General features: G+C 40.9%; 1 protein-coding gene across 3 annotated transcripts; it reads left to right on the top strand.

Annotated features, from left to right (window-relative positions):
- The first annotated feature begins 3546 nt into the window (after positions 1 to 3546).
- On the top strand, positions 3547 to 25240 carry LOC121570076 (metalloreductase STEAP4-like). 3 transcript variants are annotated; one of them, XM_041881547.2, is made up of 11 exons: positions 3547 to 3971; positions 4055 to 4287; positions 4456 to 4563; positions 4745 to 4815; positions 4950 to 5037; positions 13836 to 14114; positions 14207 to 14301; positions 14408 to 14518; positions 14630 to 14672; positions 15940 to 16104; positions 24377 to 25240. In XM_041881547.2, the coding sequence occupies exons 2-11, from the start codon at positions 4057 to 4059 to the stop codon at positions 24638 to 24640; spliced, it is 1455 nt and encodes a 484-aa protein (XP_041737481.1). In that variant the 5' UTR covers positions 3547 to 3971; positions 4055 to 4056; the 3' UTR covers positions 24641 to 25240. The 3 variants fall into 3 exon arrangements, with proteins under 3 accessions (XP_041737481.1, XP_041737484.1, XP_041737482.1); XM_041881550.2 differs by having other exon boundaries at positions 3549 to 3971; positions 14070 to 14114; XM_041881548.1 differs by lacking the exon at positions 3547 to 3971 and having other exon boundaries at positions 3980 to 4287.
- Positions 25241 to 26102: the final 862 nt, after the last annotated feature.

The following is a 26102-nucleotide window of genomic DNA, read 5'->3' as shown; positions in this document are numbered from 1 at the left end:
AATTCCACCGGTCTAATGTCCATTGCTTGTGTTTCTTAGCCCAAGCAAGTCTCTTCTTATTATTGGTGTCCTTTAGTAGTGGTTTCTTTGCAGCAATTCGACCACGAAGGCCTGATTCACACAGTCCCCTCCCTCTGCACAGTTGTTGATGTTGAAATGTGTATTTTACTTGAACTCTGTGAAGCATTTAATTGGGCTGCATTTCTGAGGCTGGTAACTCTAATGAACTTATCCTCTGCATTAGAGGTAACTCTGGGTCTTCCTTTCCTGTGGCGGTCCTCATGAGAGCCAGTTTCATCATAGCGCTTGATGGTTTTTGCGACTGCACATGAAGAAACTTTCAAAATTCTCGAAATGTTCCGTATTGACTGACCTTCATGTTTTAAAGTAATGATGGACTATCGTTTCTCTTTGCATATTTGAGCTGTTCTAGCCATAATATGGACTTGGTCTTTTACCAAATAGGGCTATCTTCTGTATACCCCCCACCTTGTCACAACACAACTGATTGGCTCAAACACGTTAAGAAGGAAATCAATTCCACAAATTAACGTTTAATAAGGTACACTTGTTAATTGAAATTGATTCCAGGTGACTACCTCATGAAGCTGGTTGAGAGAATGCCAAGGGTGTGCAAAGCTGTCATCAAGGCAAAGGGTGGCTATTTTGAAGAATCTCAAAAATTAAATATATATTGATTTGTTTAACACTTCTTTGGTTACTACATGATTCCATATGTGTTATTTCATAGTTTTGATGTCTTTACTACTATTCTACAATGTAGAAAATAGTAAAAATTAAGAAAAACCCTGGAATGAGTAGGTGTGTCCAAACTTTTGACTGGTACTGTACGTGTGTGTACATATATATACAGTTGAAGTCGGAAGTTTACATACACTTAGGTTGGCGTCATTAAAACTTGTTTTTCAACGACTGCACACATTTCTTGTTAACAAACTATAGTTTTGGTAAGTTGGTTAGGACATCTACTTTGTGCATGACACAAGTCATTTTTCCAACAATTGTTTACAGACAGATTGTTTCACTTATAATTCACAGTTTCACAATTCCAGTGGGTCAGAAGTTTACATACACTAAGTTGACTGTGCCTTTAAACAGCTTGGAAAATTCCAGAAAATGATGTCATGGCTTTAGAAGCTTCTGATAGGCTAATTGACATCATTTGAGTCAATTGGAGGTGTACCTATGGATGTATTTCAAGGCCTACCTTCAAACTCAGTGCCTCTTTGCTTGACATCATGGGAAAATCTAAAGAAATCAGCCAAGACCTCAGGAAAGAAATTGTAGACCTCCACAAGTCTGGTTCATCCTTGGGAGCAATTTCCATATGCCTGAAGGTACCACGTTCATCTGTACAAACAATAGTACGCAAGTATAAACACCATGGAACCACGCAGCCGTCATACCGCTCAGGAAGGAGACGCGTTCTGTCTCCTAGAGATTAACGTACTTTGGTGCGAAAAGTGCAAATCAATCCCAGAACAACAGCAAAGGACCTTGTTAAGATGCTGGAGGAAACAGGTACAAAAGTATCTATATCCACAGTAAAACGAGTCCTATATCGACATAACCTGAAAGGCCGCTCAGCAAAGAAGAAGCCACTGCTCCAAAACCACCATAAAAAAGCCAAACTACGGTTTGCAACTGCACATGGGGACAAAGATCTTACTTTTTGGAGAAATGATGAAACAAAAATAGAACTGTTTGGCCATAATGACCATCGTTATGTTTGGAGGAAAAAGGGGGTACTTGCAAGCCGAAGAACACCATCCCAACCGTGAAGCACGGGGGTGACAGCATCATGCTGTGGGGGTGCTTTGCTGCAGGAGGGACTGGTGCAGAAACAAAATAGATGGCATCATGAGGAAGGAAAATTATGTGGATATATTGAAGCAACATCTCAAGACATCAGTCAGGAAGTTAAAGATTGGTCGCAAATGGGTCTTCCAAATGGACAATGACCCCAAGCATACTTCCAAAGTTGTGGCAAAATGGCTTAAGGACAACAAAGTCAAGGTATTGGAGTGGCCATCACAAAGCCCTGACCTCAATCCTATAGAACATTTGTGGGCAGAACTGAAAAAGCATGTGCGAGCAAGGAGGCCTACAAATACTAATTGAGTGTATGTATACTTCTGACCCACTGGGAATGTGATGAAAGAAATAAAAGCTGAAATAAATCATTCTCGCTACAATTATTCTGACATTTCACATTCTTAAAATAAAGTGGTGATCCTAACTGACCTAAGACAGGGACTTCTTACTAGGATTAAATTGTGAAAACGGAGTTTAAATGTATTTTGCTAAGGTGTATGTAAACGTCCGACTTCAACTGTATATATGTATATATATATATATATATATATATATATATATATATATATATATATAACACACACACACACTGAGTGTACATAACAGAAAGACATAGACTGACCAGTTGAGTCCAGGTGAATGCTATGATCCCTTATTAATGTTACTTGTTAAATCCACTTTAATTGGTGTAGATGAAGAGGAGGAGGCAGGTTAAATAAGGATTTTTAAGCCTTGAGACAATTGAGACATGGATTGTGTATGTGTGCTATTCAGATTGTGAATGGGCAAGACGAAAGATTTAAGCCAACTTGACACAACTGTTGGAAGCATTAGAGTCAACATGGGCCAGCATCCCTGTGGAATGCGTTCGACACCTTGTAGAGTCCATGCCCCGACGAATTGAGGCTGTTCTGAGGGCAAAAGGTGTTCCTAATGTTTTGTACACTCAGTGTATATGTATATAACGGTTTGTATAGACAGTATATGAATAGGAAAGGTGTGTACAGCAGTAGTTGTATAGGATGAGCGTGGGGGTGGGGTTACTGTAAACTAGGCCCAGTGTAAAGCGAATTATTCTGTGCTCTGACCCACCTCAATCATTTAGATTCTTCTTGCTGTGATGAAATGTGTTTCAAGCCACATTTGACCTTAAGGTCACCAACTGCTGTATTTGGGAAACACTGTTCATGGTGATGTGACACATTTCTTCTGGTATTTCACATTCTGTGCTTTGTGGAGTTACCTACTTATTGTTGCACACAATGGAAGGTTGTCACATCTTTGAGCAAAGGCCATCTGAGGTAAGGCAGCTTATGAAGACGGTAGTATTACAACAAACCAAAGTGCAGCTGCTGTTGTGTTATTGTCATGAACTGTGAGAGGACCTGTGCTTGTATGCCATTTAGTAAACTCTTGTTGCAAACTACATACTGGTTTAAATATGTATTTAATGGTGATATTTCTGCATGATAAAGCACAGACTGTGTGTGTGTGTATGTGTGTGTGTGTGTGTGTGTGTGTGTGTGTGTGTGTGTGTGTGTGTGTGTGTGTGACATGTACATTGCTTAACCCAGAAAGATCACCGTGACCTGGAATCTCCAGGTCTGTTTTTCCACTATTATGTAACCTCCCTGCTTCCCAGAAACCGCTGGCCTCTCCTCAGAGACACTGCAGAGTGAGTGCCATGGGCTGTCCTGCACACACACACACACATGCAAATGCACAAGCAAAAACACACCGCTCCTCTTCCAACTAAGTTTGCAGCTTGGCAGAAAGGCTAATCCCTTCCCTCCTCACACCTGGAGCCCAGACACAAATAGAGACTCAGTTTGTGGTGTCTCAGTCAGTCAGTCAGGACAGAAAAAGACAGAGTCAGACTTTCATCAGGATAACTCAGAGGAGCTGCTCCAACTCTGAAGACTATTGTTTTAGGACATGTATTGCAGAGAACATTTCATTGCAGGAGTTCAACTACAGTAAGCTGTCCTAGCATTGATTGACAGTGCTCTGTCTGGACTGTAAGACTCCGTCTAGAGGAGGTGTCTGCTGAAGAACTTAGTGAAGTGAAAGGGACGTTCATCCTGCGAGCTCCATTTATGTGGATGTACTTTTTCTGTGATTGCAACTTCAGGAAGGTATTTTAAACTCTTTGGTCTTTCTGACACTTTCTATTGACTCTACCTACGACTTGAGGAGATCTTTGCCTGTCTCTGTTCAGGTATGACGGGTCAGGAGAGGAGTGAGGAGAAGAGTGAGGAGAGAATCGAGTGTGTGTCCCTGTCTCCGATGAGGGAGGCTGTCCCTGCCCCACCTGAGTATGAGAGGGTGTGTGTGTTTGGGACGGGGGACATGGGGCGCTCTCTGGGACTGCGTCTGCTGCAGGCGGGGTACGGGGTGATGTTTGGCAGCCGACGGCCCCACAGCAGCAGCCTCCTACCCCATGGAGCACAGGTACAAATAAAGTAGATCTAGTTTTATGTGGTGATATGTTAAATGTGGATATGTGTTTTTACAGTGTTGTAAATGTATTTGAATATATTTGTATATGTTTGAAGGAGTATATGTGAATATACTGTATCTGTGTTTGTGTGTATCAATATGTTGATGATGTATATGCAGGTCCTGGGCCATGCTGCAGCTGCCCAGTCAGCCCGTCTGATCTTCATCGCTGTCCAGAGAGAACACTACGACTTCCTGGTACCACTGGCCAATCAGCTAAAGGGGAAGGTAGCATATATGTTTTATTACTTCTGCTATATGTATGCATGTCTGTTTTGTCAGCATGTAACTGTATATTTGGCTAACATAATGTATGTCCCAGTGTATTTAGCCAATATAATGTATATTCCAGTGTATTTGGCCAATATATTGCATGAATCAGTGTATTTGATGCCATTTTGAATTGCAGGTGTTGGTGGACCTCAGTAACAACCTGAGGAAGAATCAGTACCCAGAGGCCAACGCAGAGTACTTGCAAAGGTGAGAGCTATACAGTATATGTTGTTATTATGTGTATGTTTTTTAGTTAATTGGGAATGTTTTTATATGTTGATGTGTATCTACAGTATGTGTATGTTGGTGTAATGTAAATGTGGTTATATGTACCTGAACAGTCTGGTCCCTGGAGCTGAGGTGGTTAAAGGCTTCAACACCCTGTCTGCCTGGGCTTTGCAGAATGGACCTTCAGATGCCAACAGTCAGGTACACACACAAGGTTCAAGCCATGCCCATGAAACCAATTGGCTACTAGATTCAAGTCTATATATACACTACATGACCAAAAGTATGTGGACACCTGATCGTCGAACATCTCCTTCCAACATTTTGGGCCTTTATGTGGAGTTGGACCCCTCCTTTGCTGCGATAACAGCCTCCACTCTTCTGGGGAGGCTTTCCACTAGATGTTGGAACATTGCTGCGGGGACTTACTTCCATCAGCCACAAGAGCATTAGTGAGGTAGGGCACTGATGCTGACCGATTAGGCCTGGCATGCAGTCAGCGTTACAATTCATCCCAATGGTGTTCCATGGGGTTGAGGTCAGGGCTCTGTGCAGGTCAGTCAAGTTCTTCTACACCGATCTCAACAAACCATTTCTGTATGGACCTCGCTTTGTAAACTGGGGCATTGTCATGCTGAGACAGGAAAGGGCCTTCCCCAAACTGTTGCCATAATGTTGGAAGCACAGAATTGTCTAGAATGTCATTGTATGCTGTAGCGTTAAGATTTCCCTTCACTGTAACTAAGGTCCTAGACCGAATCATGAAAAACATCCCCAGACCATTATTCCTCATCCACCAAACTTTACAGTTGGCACTATACATTGGTGCAGGAAGCGTTCTCCTGGCATCCGCCAAACCCAGAGTCGTCCGTCGGACTGCCAGATGGTAAAGCGTGAATCAACACTCCAGAGACCGCGTTTCCACTGCTCTAGAGTCCAATGGCGGCGAGTTTTACACCACTACAGCCGACGCTTCACATTGCGCATGGTGATCTTAGGCTTGTGTGCGGCTGCTCTTCCATGGAAACCCATTTCATGAAGCTCCTGATGAACAGTTATTGTGCTAACGTTGCTTCCAGAGGCAGTTTGGAACTCGGTAGTGAGTGTTGCAACCGAGGACAGACGATTGTTACGCGCGACACGCTTCAGCACTCAGTGGTCCCGTTCTGTGAACTTGTGTGGCCTACCACTTCACGGCTAAGCCGTTGTTTCTCCTAGATGTTTCCACTTCACAATAACAGCACCTACAGTTGACCGGGGCAGCTCTAGCTGGTCAGAAATGTGATGAACTGACTTCTTGGAAAGGTGACATCCTATGAGAGTGCCATGTTGAAAGTCACTGAGCTCTTCAGTAAGTCCATTCTACTGCCAATGTTTGTCTGTGGAGATTGCATTGCTGTGTGCTCGATTTTATACACGTCAGCAACGGGTGTGGCTGAAATAGCCAAATCCCCTCATTTGAAGCGGTGTCCACATACCTTTGTATATAATGTTTATATACATATAACCATATACAGGCATTCAAAGAGTCTGTATATAAACATTCATACAGTGTCTTCAGAAAGTATTCACACCCATTTACTTTTTCCACATTTTGATGTGTTAGAAAGTGGGATTATAATTGATTTAATTGTCTTTTTTTTCAAGGATCTACACAAAATACTATGTTATGGCAAAGTGGAAGAAAAATTCTAACATTTGAAAAAATAATAATGAAAAATAAAACACTAATATATTATTAAGTATTCAACCCCCTGAGTCAATACATGTTAGAATCACCTTTAGCAACGATTGCAGCTGTGAGTATTTCTGGGTAACTGTCTAAGAGCTTAACAAAACTGGATTGTACAATATTTGCACATTATTCTTAAAAAAATTATTCATGCTCTGTCAAGTTGGTTGTTGATCATTGCTAGACAACCATTTTTAAGTCTTGCCATAGATTTTCAAGCCGATTTAAGTGAAACTGTAACTAGGCCACTCCAGGAACATTCATAGGATTTTTCCTATGCTTACAGTGGGGAAAAAAAGTATTTAGTCAGCCACCAATTGTGCAAGTTCTCCCACTTAAAAAGATGAGAGAGGCCTGTAATTTTCATCATAGGTACACGTCAACTATGACAGACAAATTGAGAAAAAAAATCCAGAAAATCACATTGTAGGATTTTTTATGAATTTATTTGCAAATTATGGTGGAAAATAAGTATTCGGTCACCTACAAACAAGCAAGATTTCTGGCTCTCACAGACCTGTAACTTCTTCTTTAAGAGGCTCCTCTGTCCTCCACTCGTTACCTGTATTAATGGCACCTGTTTGAACTTGTTATCAGTATAAAAGACACCTGTCCACAACCTCAAACAGTCACACTCCAAACTCCACTATGGCCAAGACCAAAGAGCTGTCAAAGGACACCAGAAACAAAATTGTAGACCTGCACCAGGCTGGGAAGACTGAATCTGCAATAGGTAAGCAGCTTGGTTTGAAGAAATCAACTGTGGGAGCAATTATTAGGAAATGGAAGACATACAAGACCACCGATAATCTCCCTCGATCTGGGGCTCCACGCAAGATCTCACCCTGTGGGGTCAAAATTATCACAAGAACGGTGAGCAAAAATCCCAGAACCACACGGGGGGACCTAGTGAATGACCTGCAGAGAGCTGGGACCAAAGTAACAAAGCCTACCATCAGTAACACACTACGCCGCCAGGGACTCAAATCCTGCAGTGCAAGACGTGTCCCCCCTGCTTAAGCCAGTACATGTCCAGGCCCGTCTGAAGTTTGCTAGAGTGCATTTGGATGATCCAGAAGAGGATTGGGAGAATGTCATATGGTCAGATGAAACCAAAATAGAACTTTTTGGTAAAAACTCAACTCGTCGTGTTTGGAGGACAAAGAATGCTGAGTTGCATCCAAAGAACACCATACCTACTGTGAAGCATGGGGGTGGAAACATCATGCTTTGGGGCTGTTTTTCTACAAAGGGACCAGGACGACTGATCCGTGTAAAGGAAAGAATGAATGGGGCCATGTATCGTGAGATCTTGAGTGAAAACCTCCTTCCATCAGCAAGGGCATTGAAGATGAAACGTGGCTGGGTCTTTCAGCATGACAATGATCCCAAACACACCGCCGGGGCAACGAAGGAGTGGCTTCATAAGAAGCATTTCAAGGTCCTGGAGTGGCCTAGCCAGTCTCCAGATCTCAACACCATAGAAAATCTTTGGAGGGAGTTGAAAGTCCGTGTTGCCCAGCGACAGCCCCAAAACATCACTGCTCTAGAGGAGATCTGCATGGAGGAATGGGCCAAAATTACAGCAACAGTGTGTGAAAACCTTGTGAAGACTTACAGAAAACGTTTGACCTGTGTCATTGCCAACAAAGCGTATATAACAAAGTATTGAGAAACTTTTGTTATTGACCAAATACTTATTTTCCACCATAATTTGCAAATAAATTCATTAAAAATCCTACAATGTGATTTTCTTGATTTTTTTTCTCATTTTGTCTGTCATAGTTGACATGTACCTATGATGAAAATTACAGGACTCTCTCATCTTTTTAAGTGGGAGAACTTGCACAATTAGTGGCTGACTAAATACTTTTTTTCCCCACTGTAGCTCTATTCCATTTATTTTTTATCAAAAAAAAAACTCCCTTGCCAATGACAAGCATACCCGTTGCATGATGCAGCCACCACCTTGCTTGAAAATATGAAGAGTGGTACTCAGTGATATGTTGTGTTTTTTTTTTTGGGGGTGGGTTGGGTAGATCAGCTTAATATTGCAGATAGATTGTAACTTCCATCAATGTAATTGTCTGCATCACTTCCAATCCCCCATGTTTTTTATATATATACTCCTCTTTATTACTTTTTAACCCCACCATCCTTTCCCTACTTGGGGTAAATTAGTGAACAACAATGCTTAGGCCTCTACTTCCAGCTTATACTCACTATCTACATTTTTTGGACACAGTCAATTTTACAATAATTATCTTTTATTTGTTTTTGCTCCTGAACTTCTTCTACTCTCAATCTTCTATATGCCATATCTTTCTAACTGTGCTCTTTCCCAAAAGCTCCCAACATACAACCTATATACTTATTATGGACACAGTATGCTTACATTATTAGTTATCTTGTTATTATTTGTTGTTATTTGTTATTAGTCCCATCCTTCAACTCCATTCAACACCTCCCATCTATCTCTTAACACCATCCATGTAGGATTTCTATTTGCTATATACACTGCTCAAAAAAATAAAGGGAATACTTAAACAACACATCCTAGATCTGAATGAATTAAATAATCTTATTAAATACTTTTTTTTTCTTTACATAGTTGAATGTGCTGACAACAAAATCACACAAAAATGATCAATGGAAATCAAATTTATCAACCCATGGAGGTCTGGATTTGGAGTCACCCTCAAAATTAAAGTGGAAAACCACACTACAGGCTGATCCAACTTTGATGCAATGTCCTTAAAACAAGTCAAAATGAGGCTCAGTAGTGTGTGTGGCCTCCACGTGCCTGTATGACCTCCCTACAACGCCTGGGCATGCTCCTGATGAGGTGGCGGATGGTCTCCTGAGGGATCTCCTCCCAGACCTGGACTAAAGCATCCACCAACTCCTGGACAGTCTGTGGTGGATGGAGCGAGACATGATGTCCCAGATGTGCTCAATTGGATTCAGGTCTGGGGAACGGACGGGCCAGTCCATAGCATCAATGCCTTCCTCTTGCAGGAACTGCTGACACACTCCAGCCACATGAGGTCTAGCATTGTCTTGCATTAGGAGGAACCCAGGGCCAACCGCACCAGCATATGGTCTCACAAGGGGTCTGAGGATCTCATCTCGGTACCTAATGGCAGTCAGGCTACCTCTGGCGAGCACATGGAGGGCTGTGCGGCCCCCCAAAGAAATGCCACCCCACACCATGACTGACCCACCGCCAAACCGGTCATGCTGGAGGATGTTGCAGGCAGCAGAACGTTCTCCACGGCGTCTCCAGACTCTGTCACGTCTGTCACATGTGCTCAGTGTGAACCTGCTTTCATCTGTGAAGAGCACAGGGCGCCCGTGGCGAATTTGCCAATCTTGGTGTTCTCTGGCAAATGCCAAACGTCCTGCACGGTGTTGGGCTGTAAGCACAACCCCCACCTGTGGACGTCGGGCCCTCATAGAATCTGTTTCTGACCGTTTGAGCAGACACATGAGATTATCTTACTAGTTTGCTAGAGAACCAGTTCGGATTTAAGTATAATTTTTGTATGACTGAAGCTTTTAGTGATAGTTCTAATACTTTAATATTTAATCATTTCTGTCCTCCGAATTCATATTCATTATATAAATATGCCCTTTTAATTTTGTCTGGCTTGCCGTTCCAAATAAAATTGAATATTTTTTTCTCATATAATTAAAAAAACTGTTCGCTAGGCGTAGGCAAGACCATAAGCAAATAGGTAAACTGGGATAATACTAAAGAGTTAATCAGGGTGATTTTTCCACAAATTGACAGGTATTTTCCTTTCCATGGTAGTAAGATCTTATCTATTTTTGCTAACTTTCTATTAAAATGTATTGAAGTGAGATCATTTATTTCCTTTGGGATATGTATTCCGAGTATATCCACATCACCATCAGACCATTTTATTGGTAAACTACATGGTAATGTAAAAATTGTATTTTTAGTGATCCAATACGTAATATAGTACATTTGTCATAATTTGGTTGTAATCCAGAGAGGTTAGAAAATGTATCTAGATCCTCTATGAGGCTGTGGAGGGATTCTAGTTGTGGATTTAAAAGAAAACATGAATCATCAGCGTACAATGACACCTTTGTTTTTAAGCCCTGGATTTCTAATCCTCTGATATTAATATTGGATCTGATTTTAATAGCTAACATCTCGATGGCCACAATAAATAGATATGCCGATAGTGGACAACCTTCTTTCACTCCTCTTGACAGTTTAAAACTTTCTGAGAAATAGCCAGTATTTACTATTTTACACCTAGGGTTACTATACATGATTTTGACCCATTTTATAAGAGATTCTCCAAAATTGAAATGCTCCAGGCATTTATATATAAACCCCAGTCGTACTTTATCAAATGCCTTTTCGAAGTCTGCTATGAATAGCAGGCCTGGTTTCCCAGATTATCCATAGTGTTCTATTGTTTCCAATACTTGCCTTATATTATCTCCAATGTATCTTACATGTAAAAAACCTGTCTGATTAGAATGAATAATATCCGACAATACCTTTTTAATTCTATGCGCTATACATTTTGCTAGAATTTTTGCATCACAACACTGAAGTGTAAGGGGCCTCCAATTTTTTAAATATTGTTTTTCTTTATATTTTCCACTTGTATCCTGTTTCAGTAATAATGTGTTGTGTTGGTTTTGCCCCAAACATAACGCTTTTATATTCAGGACACAAAGTTCATTTATTAGCCACATTTTTTGCAGTTTTACTTTAGTGCCTTATTGCAAACAGGATGCATGTTTTGGAATACTTTTTATTCTGTACAAGCTTCCTTCTTTTCACTGTCAATTAGGTTAGTATTGTGGAGTAACTACAATGTTGTTGATCTATCCTCAGTTTTCTCCTATCACAGCCATTAAACTCTGTAACTGTTTTAAAGTCCCCATTGGCCTAATGGTGAAATCCCTGAGTGGTTTCCTGCCTCTCCGGCCACTGAGTTAGGAAGGACGCCTGTATCTTTGTAGTGACCAGGTGTATTTATACACCATCCAAAGTATAATTAATAACTTTACCATGCTCAAAGGGGTATTCAATGTCTGCTTTTGGAATTGGAAACCTCCCTGGTCTTTGTGGTTGAATCTGTGTTTGAAATTCCCTGCTTTACTGAGGGACCTTACAGATAATTGTAAGTGAGTGGTACAGAGATGAGGTAGTCATTCAAAAATCATGTTAAATACCATTATTGCACAGAGAGTGAGTTCATGCAACTTATTATGTGACTTGTTAAGCACATTTTTACTCCTGAACTTGTTTAGGCTTGCCATAACAAAGGGGTTGAATACTTATTGACTCAAGACTTTTCAGATTTTCATTTTTTAACATTTCTGAAAACGTAATTCCGCTTTGACATTATAGGGTATTGTGTATAGGCCAGTGACACACAATCTCAATTTAATCCATGATAAGTGCAGGTTGTAACACAACAAAATGGGGACAAAGTCAAGGGGTGTGAATACTTTCTGAAGGCACTGTACATGTTCACTGTCAACATGTTGAGTTTACTTTCTCTCCTCTGTGTTAAATAAGAACAGCTTCATTCTGGAACTAGAAACTTGTATTGTGCATCCTCTGTAAAGATAAGCATACAGTATAAAAGCATGCACACACAAACACACCAGACCTGGGCACATTTTCTATTTCTAACTTTAAAATACTGTAGGTAATTGAATATAGAGTTTTCAAAGGCAATACTTTTCTTTGATATTCAAATTCAGCTCTCAGAAAACCAAATAATATTTTAAGGTATTTTGAATACCTCTCAGAAAACCAAACAATATTTTAGTTATTTGAAAATAAACCAAAATATATTTATTTGTTGGCTGCCAAATATAAATTACAACAGTTAGTTGAATTAGTCCAAATACCATCAGGTCAATAGTTATTGGCACCCTTGAGCAAAAAAATCTGCAACAAAGACTGTAGAAAATAAAGAATTCAACTACTGAGCTATATTCCATGCAAAAAATGTTTTGGAAAATATATTATTGTATACTAATACAATTGCTCAGAGAAAGTAATAATAAAAAAATCTTATTGGCACCCCTGTTTTCAATACTATAGCACCTTCCCCTTGCGAGGATAATGACACTGAGCCTTTTTCTAAAGTGTTTTATGAGTTGAAGAACACATTTGGAGCGTATTTTTTTTCTGGCCAATTAACATTTTCTTTGTGGATTTGTATTAGTGTTTGGGGTTATTGTCTTGCTGGAAGATCCATTTGCTGGCAAGTTACGGCATCCTGGCAGAGGCAACCAGGTTTTTCGCTAAAATGTCAAGGTACTGGGTAAAGTTCATTATGCCGTTGACCTTAACAAGGGCCCCAGGATGAGTGGAAGCAAAATAGCCCCAAAACATCAAATATCCACCGCCGTATTTAACAGTAGGTATGGGGTGGCAGGTAGCCTAGTGGTTAAGAGCGTTAGGCCAGTAACAGAACGGTCGCTGGTTCTAATCCCCTAGGTGAAAAATCTGTTGATGTGCCATTGAGCAAGGCACTTAACCCCAATTGCTCCTGTAAATCGCTCTGGATAAGAGCGTCTGCTAAATGACTAAAATGTAATTATAAACTGGGTGTTCGAGCCCTGATTGGCTGACCGCCGTGGTATGACAAGACATTTATTTTTACTACTCTAGTTACGTTGGTAACCAGTTTATAATAGCAATAAGGCACCTCAGGGTTTTGTGATATATGGCCAATATACCATGGCTAAGGGCTGTATCCAGGCACTCCGCGTTGCATCGTGCTTAAGAACAGCCCTTGCCGTGGTATATTGGCCAAGTACTTTTCTGCATATGCTTCTGTTTTTCAACGCCAAATCCACCACTTGTGTGCTCGGCCAAAGAGCTCTAATTTTATGTCATCTGACAAAAGCACCTGTTCCAATCCAAGTGCCAATGGCATTTAGCAAACATTTTTCTAGCATTTTTTGAAAAAGGCTCAGTGTCGTTATCCTCGCAAAGTGAGGTATTGAAAGGTATTGAAAACAGGGGTGTCAATCATTTTTACCCCTACCTTTTTGAGATTTTTTGTATTACTTGTTTAAAAAATATATTTCTCTCAGCATTTATATTAGTACAATATAATATAATTTTACACATTTTGGGAGCATACAATATAGCTCAGTATTTGAAAAATATTATTTTATACAGGCATTTTTGCTCATCTTTATCAAGGGTGTCAATAATTTCAGACCCCACTGTATGTGCATAAATATATGTCAGGTGTATATCTGCGGAGAAAGTGCGGAGGCCAAGCAGGTGGTGATGGCGGTAGCCACCAAGCTGGGTTTCAGTGCCCTAGACCGGGGCTCTCTCTCAGCAGCCCGGGAGCTGGAAGACTTCCCCTTGCAGCTGTTCCCCCAGTGGAGGCTCACCCTGCGCATCACCATCGGCCTCTGTGCTGCCTTCTTCTTCTACCTGCTGATCAGAGATGTAATCTACTCATATGTCACCCAGGGCGAAGACATCTCCTTCAGAATCATGGTCTCACTGGCCAACAAGGTACTGGCCCACAGGCCCTCTGAGTGTTTGTGTTCTGTTTGTTTATGAGTGTGTTACCAGCTGTTCAAGGTGTGTGTGGGTGTTCTCTCCAGGTGTGTCCCATCGTGTCTCTGATCATGCTGTCTCTCTGTTACCTGCCTGGTGTCCTGGCTTCCTTCCTGCAGCTCTACAGAGGCACCAAGTACAGGTCAGACCTGTGTGTGTATGTGAGTGTGTTTGCATACATGTATGTTCATACAATGTTGTGTATGTACTTATGTTGATTATAAGTGTTTATGTATGTTTAACATCAGGCGCTTCCCTGATTGGCTGGACAGCTGGATGCTGTGCAGGAAACAGCTGGGTCTACTGTCGCTGGGGTTCGCCTTTCTGCACGTGCTCTATACACTGATCTTACCCATACGGTCAGTAGAGCACACACTCAAATGCACACGCATGCATGCGCACACACACACACACTGTGACATGTATCTTCCTTTAGGTTTTAGTAAAGAAACTATTGATTTTGTTCTCAGGTACTATCTGATGTTCTGGGTCACTGAAAACACTGTCTCTCTGGTAAGAACACCTACCTAGCTTTAAGGCCAAATTAAACACTTTCAAAACAGTGAACATTGAATAGACAAAAGGGTGTACAGATGTAGGATCTTAATTTGGTCATTGTTGTCGCTGAGAATTGTCCTGCGCTGCAGGATTTACCTAAATTTACACTAATACATGGCCAATTTGTAAGTCGCTCTGGATAAGAGCGTCTGCTAAATGGAAATGTTATATTAAAGAGATTCTCCTGAACTGTTGTATACATTTTAGACAGTAGTTCTGAAAGTAGCACTCACGAGCCAAAAGTGGTCCCCAAAAAACGCGTACTAAGTCACATATGTGCAGATATGTGCACCACGTCATTGGGTTCTCTCTCTCGCTCTGCTGTGGCCACTGAGCCATTGGGCCCGCCCTGCAACCTCATTGGATAATGCTGGGCAGGCCTCTTGCTAGCTGTCACTCAAATGTGAGGGGCTGAATCTCTTTGGCTAGAACTTGAATTGCTAGGGGGCTGGCCCATATTGGGGAAATGTAGGGAAAATGGTGTGGCACAGCTTCAAGAAAACAGTCGCTTTCAAACGAAGTATTCTGTGGCTAATTGAGCTAAGAAGTAATTCTACTCGTAGATTATGAATGTATGAACTACACATTGAGACATCCAGCCCAAAGTACCGGAGCATGTCCGGAGACATTTGAAACCCCACCTCTTTAAGGAATACCTGGGATAGGATAAAGTAATCCTTCTACCCCCAAAAAAAAAAAAAAAAAAAAGTGTAAAGTGGTTTTCCCACTGGCTATAGGGTGAATGCACCAATTTGTAAGTCGCTCTGGATAAGAGCGTCTGCTAAATGACGTAAATGTGCCCTTGAGCAAGGCACTTAACCCTAATTGCTCCTGTAAGTCGCTCTGGATAAGAGCGTCTGCTAAATGACTAAAATGTAAATGTAAATGTAAATGTTAACAGTATTGCACTTTTCATGTAGCCTCATTTTGGCCAGCTAATAGCCTAACCACCAATCAAGTAACATTACATTGGCGGAAATGTGTGAATGGACTAAACGTTCAAATCCTGTTGCTGCAGGATTATTTTGCTGTGACACAATACTGGTCATATTAAGACCATACATCTGTACATTGGACACACACCTACAGTATATAGCAGGATTCAGGCACTGGTTTTGATTATAAACACTGGATTATGCCTCTCCCTTGCTCTCATGCTCTCTCTCTCTCTCTCTCTCTCTCTCTCTCTCTCGCTCTTCTCTCGCTCTTCTCTCTCTCTCAGATCAGAGAGAACAGGACCACTGAGTTTGATACCACAACGGCCTGGCGTGGCGACTCCTACTTGTCCCTGGGAATTCTGGGATTTGGCCTTTACGTCCTGTTAGGAATCACATCTCTTCCCTCCGTCAGTAACGCTCTCAGCTGGAAGGAGTTCAGCTTCGTACAGGTGGGATCACAAGGACCGGTCACACTGAATGCTTAGACCAGACACAGTTGCTAGGGACATTTTCTGCCCATTTTAACTAGTGATGGGGGGAATAATTGATAGAGTTACATATCGCAATATTATTTTGGAAACATCACAGTAGAGTTGAAAAATATATGGCAAATAGAAATCCAATATGGATGGTGTTAAAAGATAGATGGGAGGTGTTGAATGGAGCTGAAGGATGGGACTAATAACAACTAACAACAACTAATAACAGCAAGATAACTAATGTAGGGCATGCTGTGTCCATAATAAGTATATAGGTTATAGGTTGAGAGCTTTTGTGAAGGAGCACAGTTGGAGAGATATGGCATATAGAAGCTAACCGGATGGACATCATGAAAATGATCGGAGAGGTTGAGGGTAGAGGAAGTTCAGGAGTAAAAACAAGCAAAATATAATTATTGTAAAATTGACTGTGTCCATAAAATGTATATAGTATGTATAAGCTGGAAGTAGAGGGCTAAGCATTGTTGTTCACTAGTTTAATCCAATTAGGGAAGGGGTGCTGGGGTTGGAAAGTAATAAAGGGAAATATATTTAAAAAAAAGGATATGTGTGTATGTGTATGTATATGTATATGTGTAAATATGTGTATGTATTTGTATGTGTGTATATATGTATGTGTGTGTATATATACAGTTGAAGTCGGACGTTTACATACACTTAGGTTGGAGTCATTAAAACTAGTTTTTCAACCACTCCACAAATGTCTTGTTAACAAACTATAGTTTTGGCAAGTCGGTTAGAACATCTACTTTGTGCATGACACAAGTAATTTTTCCAACAATTGTTTACAGACAGATTATTTCACTTATAATTCACTGTTTCACAATTCCAGTGGGTCAGAAGTTTACATACACTAAGTTGACTGTGCCTTTAAACAGCTTGGAAAATTCCAGAAAATGATGTCATGGCTTTAGAAGCTTCTGATAGGTTAATTGACATCATTTGAGTCAATTGGAGGTGTACCTGTGGATGTATTTCAAGGCCTACCTTCAAACTCAGTGCCTATTTGCTTGAAATCATGGGAAAATCTAAAGAAATCAGCCAAGACCTCAGAAAATAAATTGTAGACCTCTACAAGTCTGGTTCATCCTTGGGAGCAATTTCCAAATGCCTGAAGGTACCACGTTAATCTGTACAAACAATAGTACGCAAGTATAAACACCATGGGACCACGCAGCCGTCATACCGCTCAGGAAGGAGACGCGTTCTGTCTCCTAGAGATTAACGTACTTTGGTGCGAAAAGTGCAAATCAATCCCAGAACAACAGCAAAGGACCTTGTGAAGATGCTGGAGGAAACAGGAACAAAAGTATCTATATCCACAGTAAAACGAGTCCTATATCGACATAACCTGAAAGGCCACTCAGCAAGGAAGAAGCCACTGCTCCAAAACCGCCATAAAAAAGCCAGACTACTGTTTGCAACTGCACATGGGGACAAAGATCGTACTTTTTGGAGAAATGTCCTCTGGTCTGATGAAACAAAAATAGAACTGTTTGGCCATAATGACCATCGTTATGTTTGGAGGAAAAAAGGGGTTGCTTGCAAGCCGAAGAACACCATCCCAACCGTGAAGCACGGGGGTGGCAGCATCATGCTGTGGGGGTGCTTTACTGCAGGAGGGACTGGTGCACTTCACAAAATAGATGGCATCATGAGGAAGGAAAATGATGTGGATATATTGAAGCAACATTTTAAGACATCAGTCAGGAAGTTAAAGCTTGGTCGCAAATGGGTCTTCCAAATGGACAATGAACACAAGCATACTTCCAAAGTTGTGGCAAAATGGCTTTAGGACAACAAAGTCAAGGTATTGGAGTGGCCATCACAAAGCCCTGACCTCAATCCTATAGAAAATGTGTGGGCAGAACTGAAAAAGCGTGTGCGAGCAAGGTGGCCTACAAACCTGACTCAGTTACACCAGCTCTGTCAGGAGGAATGGGCCAAAATTCACCCAACTTATTGTGGGAAGCTTGTGGAAGACTACCCGAAACGTTTGACCCAAGTTAAACAATTTAAAGGCAATGCTACCAAATACTAATTGAGTGTATGTAAACTTCTGACCCACTGGGAATGTGATGAAAGAAATAAAAGCTGAAATACATCATTCTCGCTACTATTATTCTGACATTTCACATTCTTAAAATAAAGTGGTGATCCTTACTGACCTAAAACAGGTAATTTTTACAAGGATTAAATGTCAGGAATTGTGAAAAACTGAGTTTAAATGTATTTGGCTAAGGTGTATGTAAACTTCCGACTTCAACTGTATGTATATATACACTCCCATTCAAAAGTTTGGGGTCACTTAGAAATGTCCTTGTTTTCGAAAGAAAAGCAATTTTTTTGTCCATTAAAATAACATCAAATTGATCAGAAATACAGTGTAGACATTGTTAATGTTGTAAATGGCTATTGTAGCTAGAAACGGTTGATTGTTAATGGAATACAGAGACCCATTATCAGCAACCATCAGTCCTGTGTTCCAATGGCACTTTGTGTTTGCTAATCCAAGAAAAAGACGTATCTCAGACTGGCCAATAAAAAGAAAATATTAAGATGGGCAGTCTGAGATATGACTTTTTCTTTGCAACTCTGCCTAGAAGGTCAGCATCCCGGAGTCGCCTGTTGACGTTGAGACTGGTGTTTTGCAGGTACTATTTAATGAAGCTGCCAGTTGAGGACCTGTGAGGCGCCTGTTTCTCAAATTAGACACTAATGTATTTGTCCTCTTGCTCAGTTGTGCACCGGGGCCTCCCACTCCTATTCTGGTTAGAGCCAGTTTGCGCTGTTCTGTGAAGGGAGTAGTACACAGCGTTGTACGAGATATTCAGTTTCTTGGCAATTTCTCGCATGGAATAGCCTCAATTTCTCAGAACAAGAATAGACTGACGAGTTTCAGAAGAAAGTTATTTGTTTCTTGCCATTTTGAGCCTGTAATCGAATCCACAATTGCTGATGCTCCAGATACTCAACTAGTCTCAAGAAGGCCAGTTGTATTGATTCTTTAAATCAGCACAACAGTTTTCAGCTGTGCTAACATAATTGCAAAAGGGTTTTCTAATGATCAATTAGCCTTTTAAAATGATAAACTTGGATTAGCAAACACAATGTGCCATTGGAACACAGTACTGATGGTTGCTGATAATGGGTCTCTGTACGCCTATGTAGATATTCCATTAACAATCAGCCATTTCTAGCTACAATAGCCATTTACAACATTAACAATGTCTACACTGTATTTCTGATCAATTTGATGTTATTTTAATGGAGAAAAAAATTGATTTCTTTCGAAAACAAGGACATGTCTAAGTGACCCCAAACTTTTGAACGGTAGTGTGTGTGTATATATATACAGTGAGGGAAAAAAGTATTTGATCCCTTGCTGATTTTGTATGTTTGCCCACTGACAAAGAAATGATCAGTCTATAACTTTTATGGTAGTTTATTTGAACAGTGAGAGACAGAATAACAACAATAAATTCCAGAAAAACGCATGTAAAAAATTTAATAAATTGATTTGCATTTGAATGAGGGAAATAAGTATTTGACCCCCTCTCAATCAGAAAGATTTCTGGCTCCCAGGTGTCTTTTATACAGGTAACGAGCTGAGATTAGGAGCACACTCTTAAAGGGAGTGGTCCTAATCTCAGCTTGCTACCTGTATAAAAGACACCTGTCCACAGAAGCAATCAATCAATCAGATTCCAAACTCTCCACTATGGCCAAGACCAAAGAGCTCTCCAAGGATGTCAGGGACAAGATTGTAGACCTACACAAGGCTGGAATGAGCTACAAGACCATCGCCAAGCAGCTTGGTGAGAAGGTGACAACAGTTGGTGCGATTATTCGCAAATGGAAGAAACAAAAAAGAACTGTCAATCTCCCTCGGCCTGGGGATCCATGCAAGATCTCACCTTGTGGAGTTGCAATGATAATGAGAACGGTGAGGAATCAGCCCAGAACTACATGGGGACGATCTTGTCAATGATCTCAATGCAGCTGGGACCATAGTCACCAAGAAAACAATTGGTAACACACTACGCCGTGAAGGACTGAAATCCTGCAGCACCCGCAAGGTCCCCCTGCTCAAGAAATCACATATACAGGCCCGTCTGAAGTTTGCCAATGAACATCTGAATGATTTAGAGGAGAACTGGGTGAAAGTGTTGTGGTCAGATGAGACAAAAATCGAGCTCTTTGGCATCAACTCAACTCGCCGTGTTTGGAGGAGGAGGAATGCTGCCTATGACCCCAAGAACACCATCCCCACCGTCAAACATGGAGGTGGAAACATTATGCTTTGGGGGTGTTTTTCTGCTAAGGGGACAGGACAACTTCACCGCATCAAAGGGACGATGGACGGCGCCATGTACTGTCAAATCTTGGGTGACAGTACATGGGTCGTGGATGGGTGTTCCAGCATGACAATGACCCAAAACACACGGCCAAGGCAACAAAGGAGTGGCTCAAGAGGAAGCACATTAAAGTCCTGGAGTGGCCTAGCCAGTCTCCAGACCTTAATCCCATAGAAAATCTGTGGAGGGAGCTGAAGGTTCGAGTTGCCAAACGTCAGGCTCGAAACCTTAATGACTTGGAGAAGATCTGCAAAGAGGAGTGGGACAAAATCCCTCCTGAGATGTGTGCAAACCTGGTGGCCAACTACAAGAAACGTCTGACCTCTGTGATTGCCAACAAGGGTTTTGCCACCAAGTACTAAGTCATGTTTTGCAGAGGGGTCAAATACTTATTTCCCTCATTAAAATGCAAATCAATTCATAACAGTTTTGACATGCGTTGTTCTGGATTTTTTTGTTGTTATTCTGTCTCTCACTGTTCAAATAAACCTACCATTAAAATTATAGACTGATCATGTCTTTGTCAGTGGGCAAACGTACAAAATCAGCAGGGGATCAAATACTTTTTTCCCTCACTGTATATATATATATATATATATTTTTTATATATATATATATATATATATATACATACATATATACATATACATACATACACACACACACACACATATATATATATATATATATATATATATATATATATATATATACAGTGGGGAAAAAAAGTATTTAGTCAGCCACCAATTGTGCAAGTTCTCCCACTTAAAAAGATGAGAGAGACCTGAAATTTTCATCATAGGTACACGTCAACTATGACAGACAAATTGAGAAAAAAATCCAGAAAATCACATTGTAGGATTTTTAATGAATTTATTTGCAAATTATGGTGGAAAATAAGTATTTGGTCACCTACAAACAAGCAAGATTTCTGGCTCTCACAGACCTGTAACTTCTTCTTTAAGATGCTCCTCTGTCCTCCACTCGTTACCTGTATTAATGGCACCTGTTTGAACTCGTTATCAGTATAAAAGACACCTGTCCACAACCTCAAACAGTCACACTCCAAACTCCACTATGGCCAAGACCAAAGAGCTGTCAAAGGACACCAGAAACAAAATTGTAGACCTGCACCAGGCTGGGAAGACTGAATCTGCAATAGGTAAGCAGCTTGGTTTGAAGAAATCAACTGTGGGAGCAATTATTAGGAAATGGAAGACATACAAGACCACTGATAATCTCCCTCGATCTGGGGCTCCACGCAAGATCTCACCCTGTGGGGTCAAAATGATCACAAGAACGGTGAGCAAAAATCCCAGAACCACACGGGGGGACCTAGTGAATGACCTGCAGAGAGCTGGGACCAAAGTAACAAAGCCTACCATCAGTAACACACTACGCCGCCAGGGACTCAAATCCTGCAGTGCAAGACGTGTCCCCCTGCATAAGCCAGTACATGTCCAGGCCCGTCTGAAGTTTGCTAGAGTGCATTTGGATGATCCAGAAGAGGATTGGGAGAATGTCATATGGTCAGATGAAACCAAAATATAACTTTTTGGTAAAAACTCAACTTGTCGTGTTTGGAGGACAAAGAATGCTGAGTTGCATCCAAAGAACACCATACCTACTGTGAAGCATGGGGGTGGAAACATCATGCTTTGGGGCTGTGTTTCTGCAAAGGGACCAGGACGACTGAGCCGTGTAAAGGAAAGAATGAATGGGGCCATGTATCGTGAGATTTTGAGTGAAAACCTCCTTCCATCAGCAAGGGCATTGAAGATGAAACGTGGTTGGGTCTTTCAGCATGACAATGATCCCAAACACACCGCCCGGGCAACGAAGGAGTGGCTTCGTAAGAAGCATTTCAAGGTCCTGGAGTGGCCTAGCCAGTCTCCAGATCTCAACCCCATGGAAAATCTTTGGAGGGAGTTGAAAGTCTGTGTTGTCCAGCGACAGCCCCAAAACATCACTGCTCTAGAGGAGATCTGCATGGAGGAATGGGCCAAAATACCAGCAACAGTGTGTGAAAACCTTGTGAAGACTTACAGAAAACGTCTGACCTGTGTCATTGCCAACAAAGGGTGTATAACAAAGTATTGAGAAACTTGTATTATTGACCAAATACTTATTTTCCACCATAATTTGCAAATAAATTCATAAAAAATCCTACAATGTGATTTTCTGGATTTTTTTTCCTCATTTTGTCTGTCATAGTTGATGTGTACCTATGATGAAAATGACAGGCCTCTCTCATCTTTTTAAGTGGGAGAACTTGCACAATTCGTGGCTGACTAAATACTTTTTTTCCCCACTGTATATATTTGCGAGAGAAAGAAAACATGAGGGATTGGAAGTGATGCAGACAATTACATTGATGGAAGTTACAATCTATCTGCAATATTAAAGCTGATCTACCCCCCCCCCCCTTTGACTCCAAGTATTGATTTGTAAATTATTATTATTTTAAGATTCTTTGCTATGTAGCGTCAGCTAGCGCTAGTCGGCTGTACCGCTGGTATTTTTCATCCTATAGCTTGTTCTCCATCTTCTTTTTAAATAGTGAGCCAATGTTTTCAGCACTTATTTCCATGACTGATAAAAAAAAAACTATTTTTCTCATGCTCTCTCTTGTCTCTCTGCAGCAGACATATAGTGAACAATATGTTTGGAACATGAAATCGCAATAAAATCGAAGTATCGACTCACAATACATATAGAATCGTGAGAATTGCAATACATACCGTATCGCACCTAAGTGTCGTGATAATATCGTATCTTGAGGTCCCTGGCCATTCCAAGCCCTAATTTGTACACTTATCTCCTTCAGTGTTTCCCCTATTGACGTATTCATGTGGGTTGCAGAGCCAACATACAGGACAGAATGCAATAATACTCCAGGAAAGTAATCTGATTTTCAGCAGACAAGCCAGAGGTTATGCGCTGGGGATATGAAGCTGTATTCCGATCACTACAGGGAGCACACACACTCATTCATAAATGTAACTGGGTCAGGAGAAACTCCGGCTCATTCTCAAATTCATTCATTCCCCTCAAATTGGTGCAGTGTTTAAATGTTAAGTTATTCATCAGATATAATTTAGGAGGAATATATTAAAACAGGCCAGGAGAATTCACCTAGAGATCCTGTTAGTGTGTGTGTGTGTGTGTGTGTGTGTGTCTGTGTGTGTGTGTGTGTATGTGCAGGGGCGTCATCCGCCCCAAAAATTTGAGGGGGAACAAAGTACAGTATGTGAGGACGGCTTGGTGATGGTCCGGACGGGGCCCTGAAGTTAGAGAATTTGCCATTTTTCAGACAGATATTTCCTGTAATCTAGAACCATAATCAATATACTTAATTCTATGTAAAAAAAAAAAAATTATTTGTTTTCTCTGCGTATCTAAGCATACCTCTTGAGCTGTCTGTATCCTCCAGACTGGTGGTTATTGTTTTTAAAGAAACAATATATGTTTTTCTGCATCTCTGCTCAAATCTGGATAAAACCTTGCCAGCAGGTGTGACAGCTAAGATAGTTAGACAAGCTAGCTACACTAACTTGATTGATAGCCTGAAATAGCTTATTGGTGGCTAGTTATGAGGTTGTGAGATTGGGAACCTATCTGGGCTAGCTAAAGCCAACTTCATAAAGGGGTGGGGGAGGGGACATTTTCCAAAATAAAAAAAATAGAAATTAGCTAGTTTGATGGGCAATTCATTTATACAACAATAGAGAAAATAGACAAAAATGTTTCATTTCTCATAGGAGGGCAAAAGGGCAGGTGCTCAGGCACCCTTAGACCTATATCTGTGCACGTGCCTGGTGTGTGTGTGGTTCATGTGTTTGTGTTATTTTCTCCCCCACCAGTCCAAGCTGGGTCACCTGACTCTGCTGTTGTGTACGGCTCACACCTACCTGTATGGTTGGAACAGGTTCCTGAGTTCCTCCATCTACAAGTGGTACACCCCACCGGGCTACATGCTGTGTCTGGTCCTTCCCTCTGTGGTGCTGCTGCTCAAGCTGCTGCTCATCACCCCCTGTGTGGACCGAACCATCACCCGCATACGCCAGGGCTGGGAGAGGGGGGCAGACCAGAGGAACCCTAAAGACAGCAAACCACTGATCCCTTAGAGGACACACATACACACAGAGACACACACACAGACACAAAATAACAGTGTGATGACAGCTTTGTCATCGAGGCATGAACTCTTGTTTCTTTGTTCTGGCTATCATACCCTCAGAGGTTGGCTACCATTCAATCATCGGTTGCCATGTTTCTGGGATCAAAAACCAACAATAACATTTAATTGATATGCAGTTGTATTTCTTATTGTACACTGTAAACATTGTTGCATTTTAATACATATATTTTCAACCATACGTAAACCAGACACTAGTTCTCTCTCTTATGTAAAGATAATGGTGAAAGCTCTCTCTCTCTCTCTACTGGACCATACTGTTTAAATGTACCTTCTAATTTGTTTATGCTCAAAAATGTTTGTTTACACATTTTAAGTGTTCTGTCGATTTGTTTGATTCCCTTTCTGTTGTTTTAGCCTAATCTCCCTTTCTTTCATTATGTACTTGGTATAATGCGCTTTTTATTAATGTGTTTTGTGAGTGCTTGTAAAGTACTTAGGGTTGCAATTTTATCAATGTTATATCAAAACTTGTGACTGCCATTGTTCACCTGGATCAAATAAATGTTTATATTTTTATATTCTTCAATACATATCTACAGTGTTAATGAAAACCCTGATGTGAAATTCCCGGTTTAGGAATAATTTATTGACGAAATCTAAAAATGCTAAGATCTATTCAAGTTCAAGTTGTCTATTATACTGATGTTTCCTCTTGTGTCAGTATTTCTATGAGGAAGGGAACTGGTGAATAATAATACAGTTGAAGTCGGAAGTTTACATACACTTAGGTTGGAGTCATTAAAACTCGTTTTTCAACCACTCCACATATTTCTTGTTAACAAACTATATTTTTGGCAAGTTGGTTATGTCATCTACTTTGTGCATGACACAAGTAATTTTTCCAACAATTGTTTACAGACAGACTATTTCACCTATAATTCACTGTATCACAATTTGAGTGGGTCAGAAGTCTACATACACTAAGTTGACTGTGCCTTTAAACAGCTTGGAAAATTCCAGAAAATGATGTCATGGCTTTAGAAGCTTCTGATAGGCTAATTGACATAATTTGAGTCAATTGGAGGTGTACCTGTGGATGTATTTCAAGGCCTACCTTCAAACTCAGTGCCTCTTTGCTTGACATCATGGGAAAATCAAAAGAAATGCGTTCCGTCTCCTAGAGATTAACGTACTTTGGTGCGAAAAGTGCAAATAAATTCCAGAACAACAGCAAAGGACCTTGTGAAGATGCTGGAGGAAACAGGTACAAAAGTATCTATATCCACAGTAAAACGAGTCCTATATCGACATAACCTGAAAGGCCGCTCAGCAAGGAAGAAGCCACTGCTCCAAAACCGCCATAAAAAAGCCAGACTACGGTTTGCAACTGCACATGGGGACAAAGATTGTACTTTTTGGAGAAATGTCCTGTGGTCTGATGGTCCTCT

The sequence above is a fragment of the Coregonus clupeaformis genome, chromosome 28 (assembly GCF_020615455.1).
Source record: "Coregonus clupeaformis isolate EN_2021a chromosome 28, ASM2061545v1, whole genome shotgun sequence".
Classification (NCBI taxonomy): Eukaryota; Metazoa; Chordata; class Actinopteri; order Salmoniformes; family Salmonidae; genus Coregonus; species Coregonus clupeaformis.
Note: the sequence above shows the minus strand (reverse complement) of the source record. Positions and strands in the feature narration are given on the sequence as shown.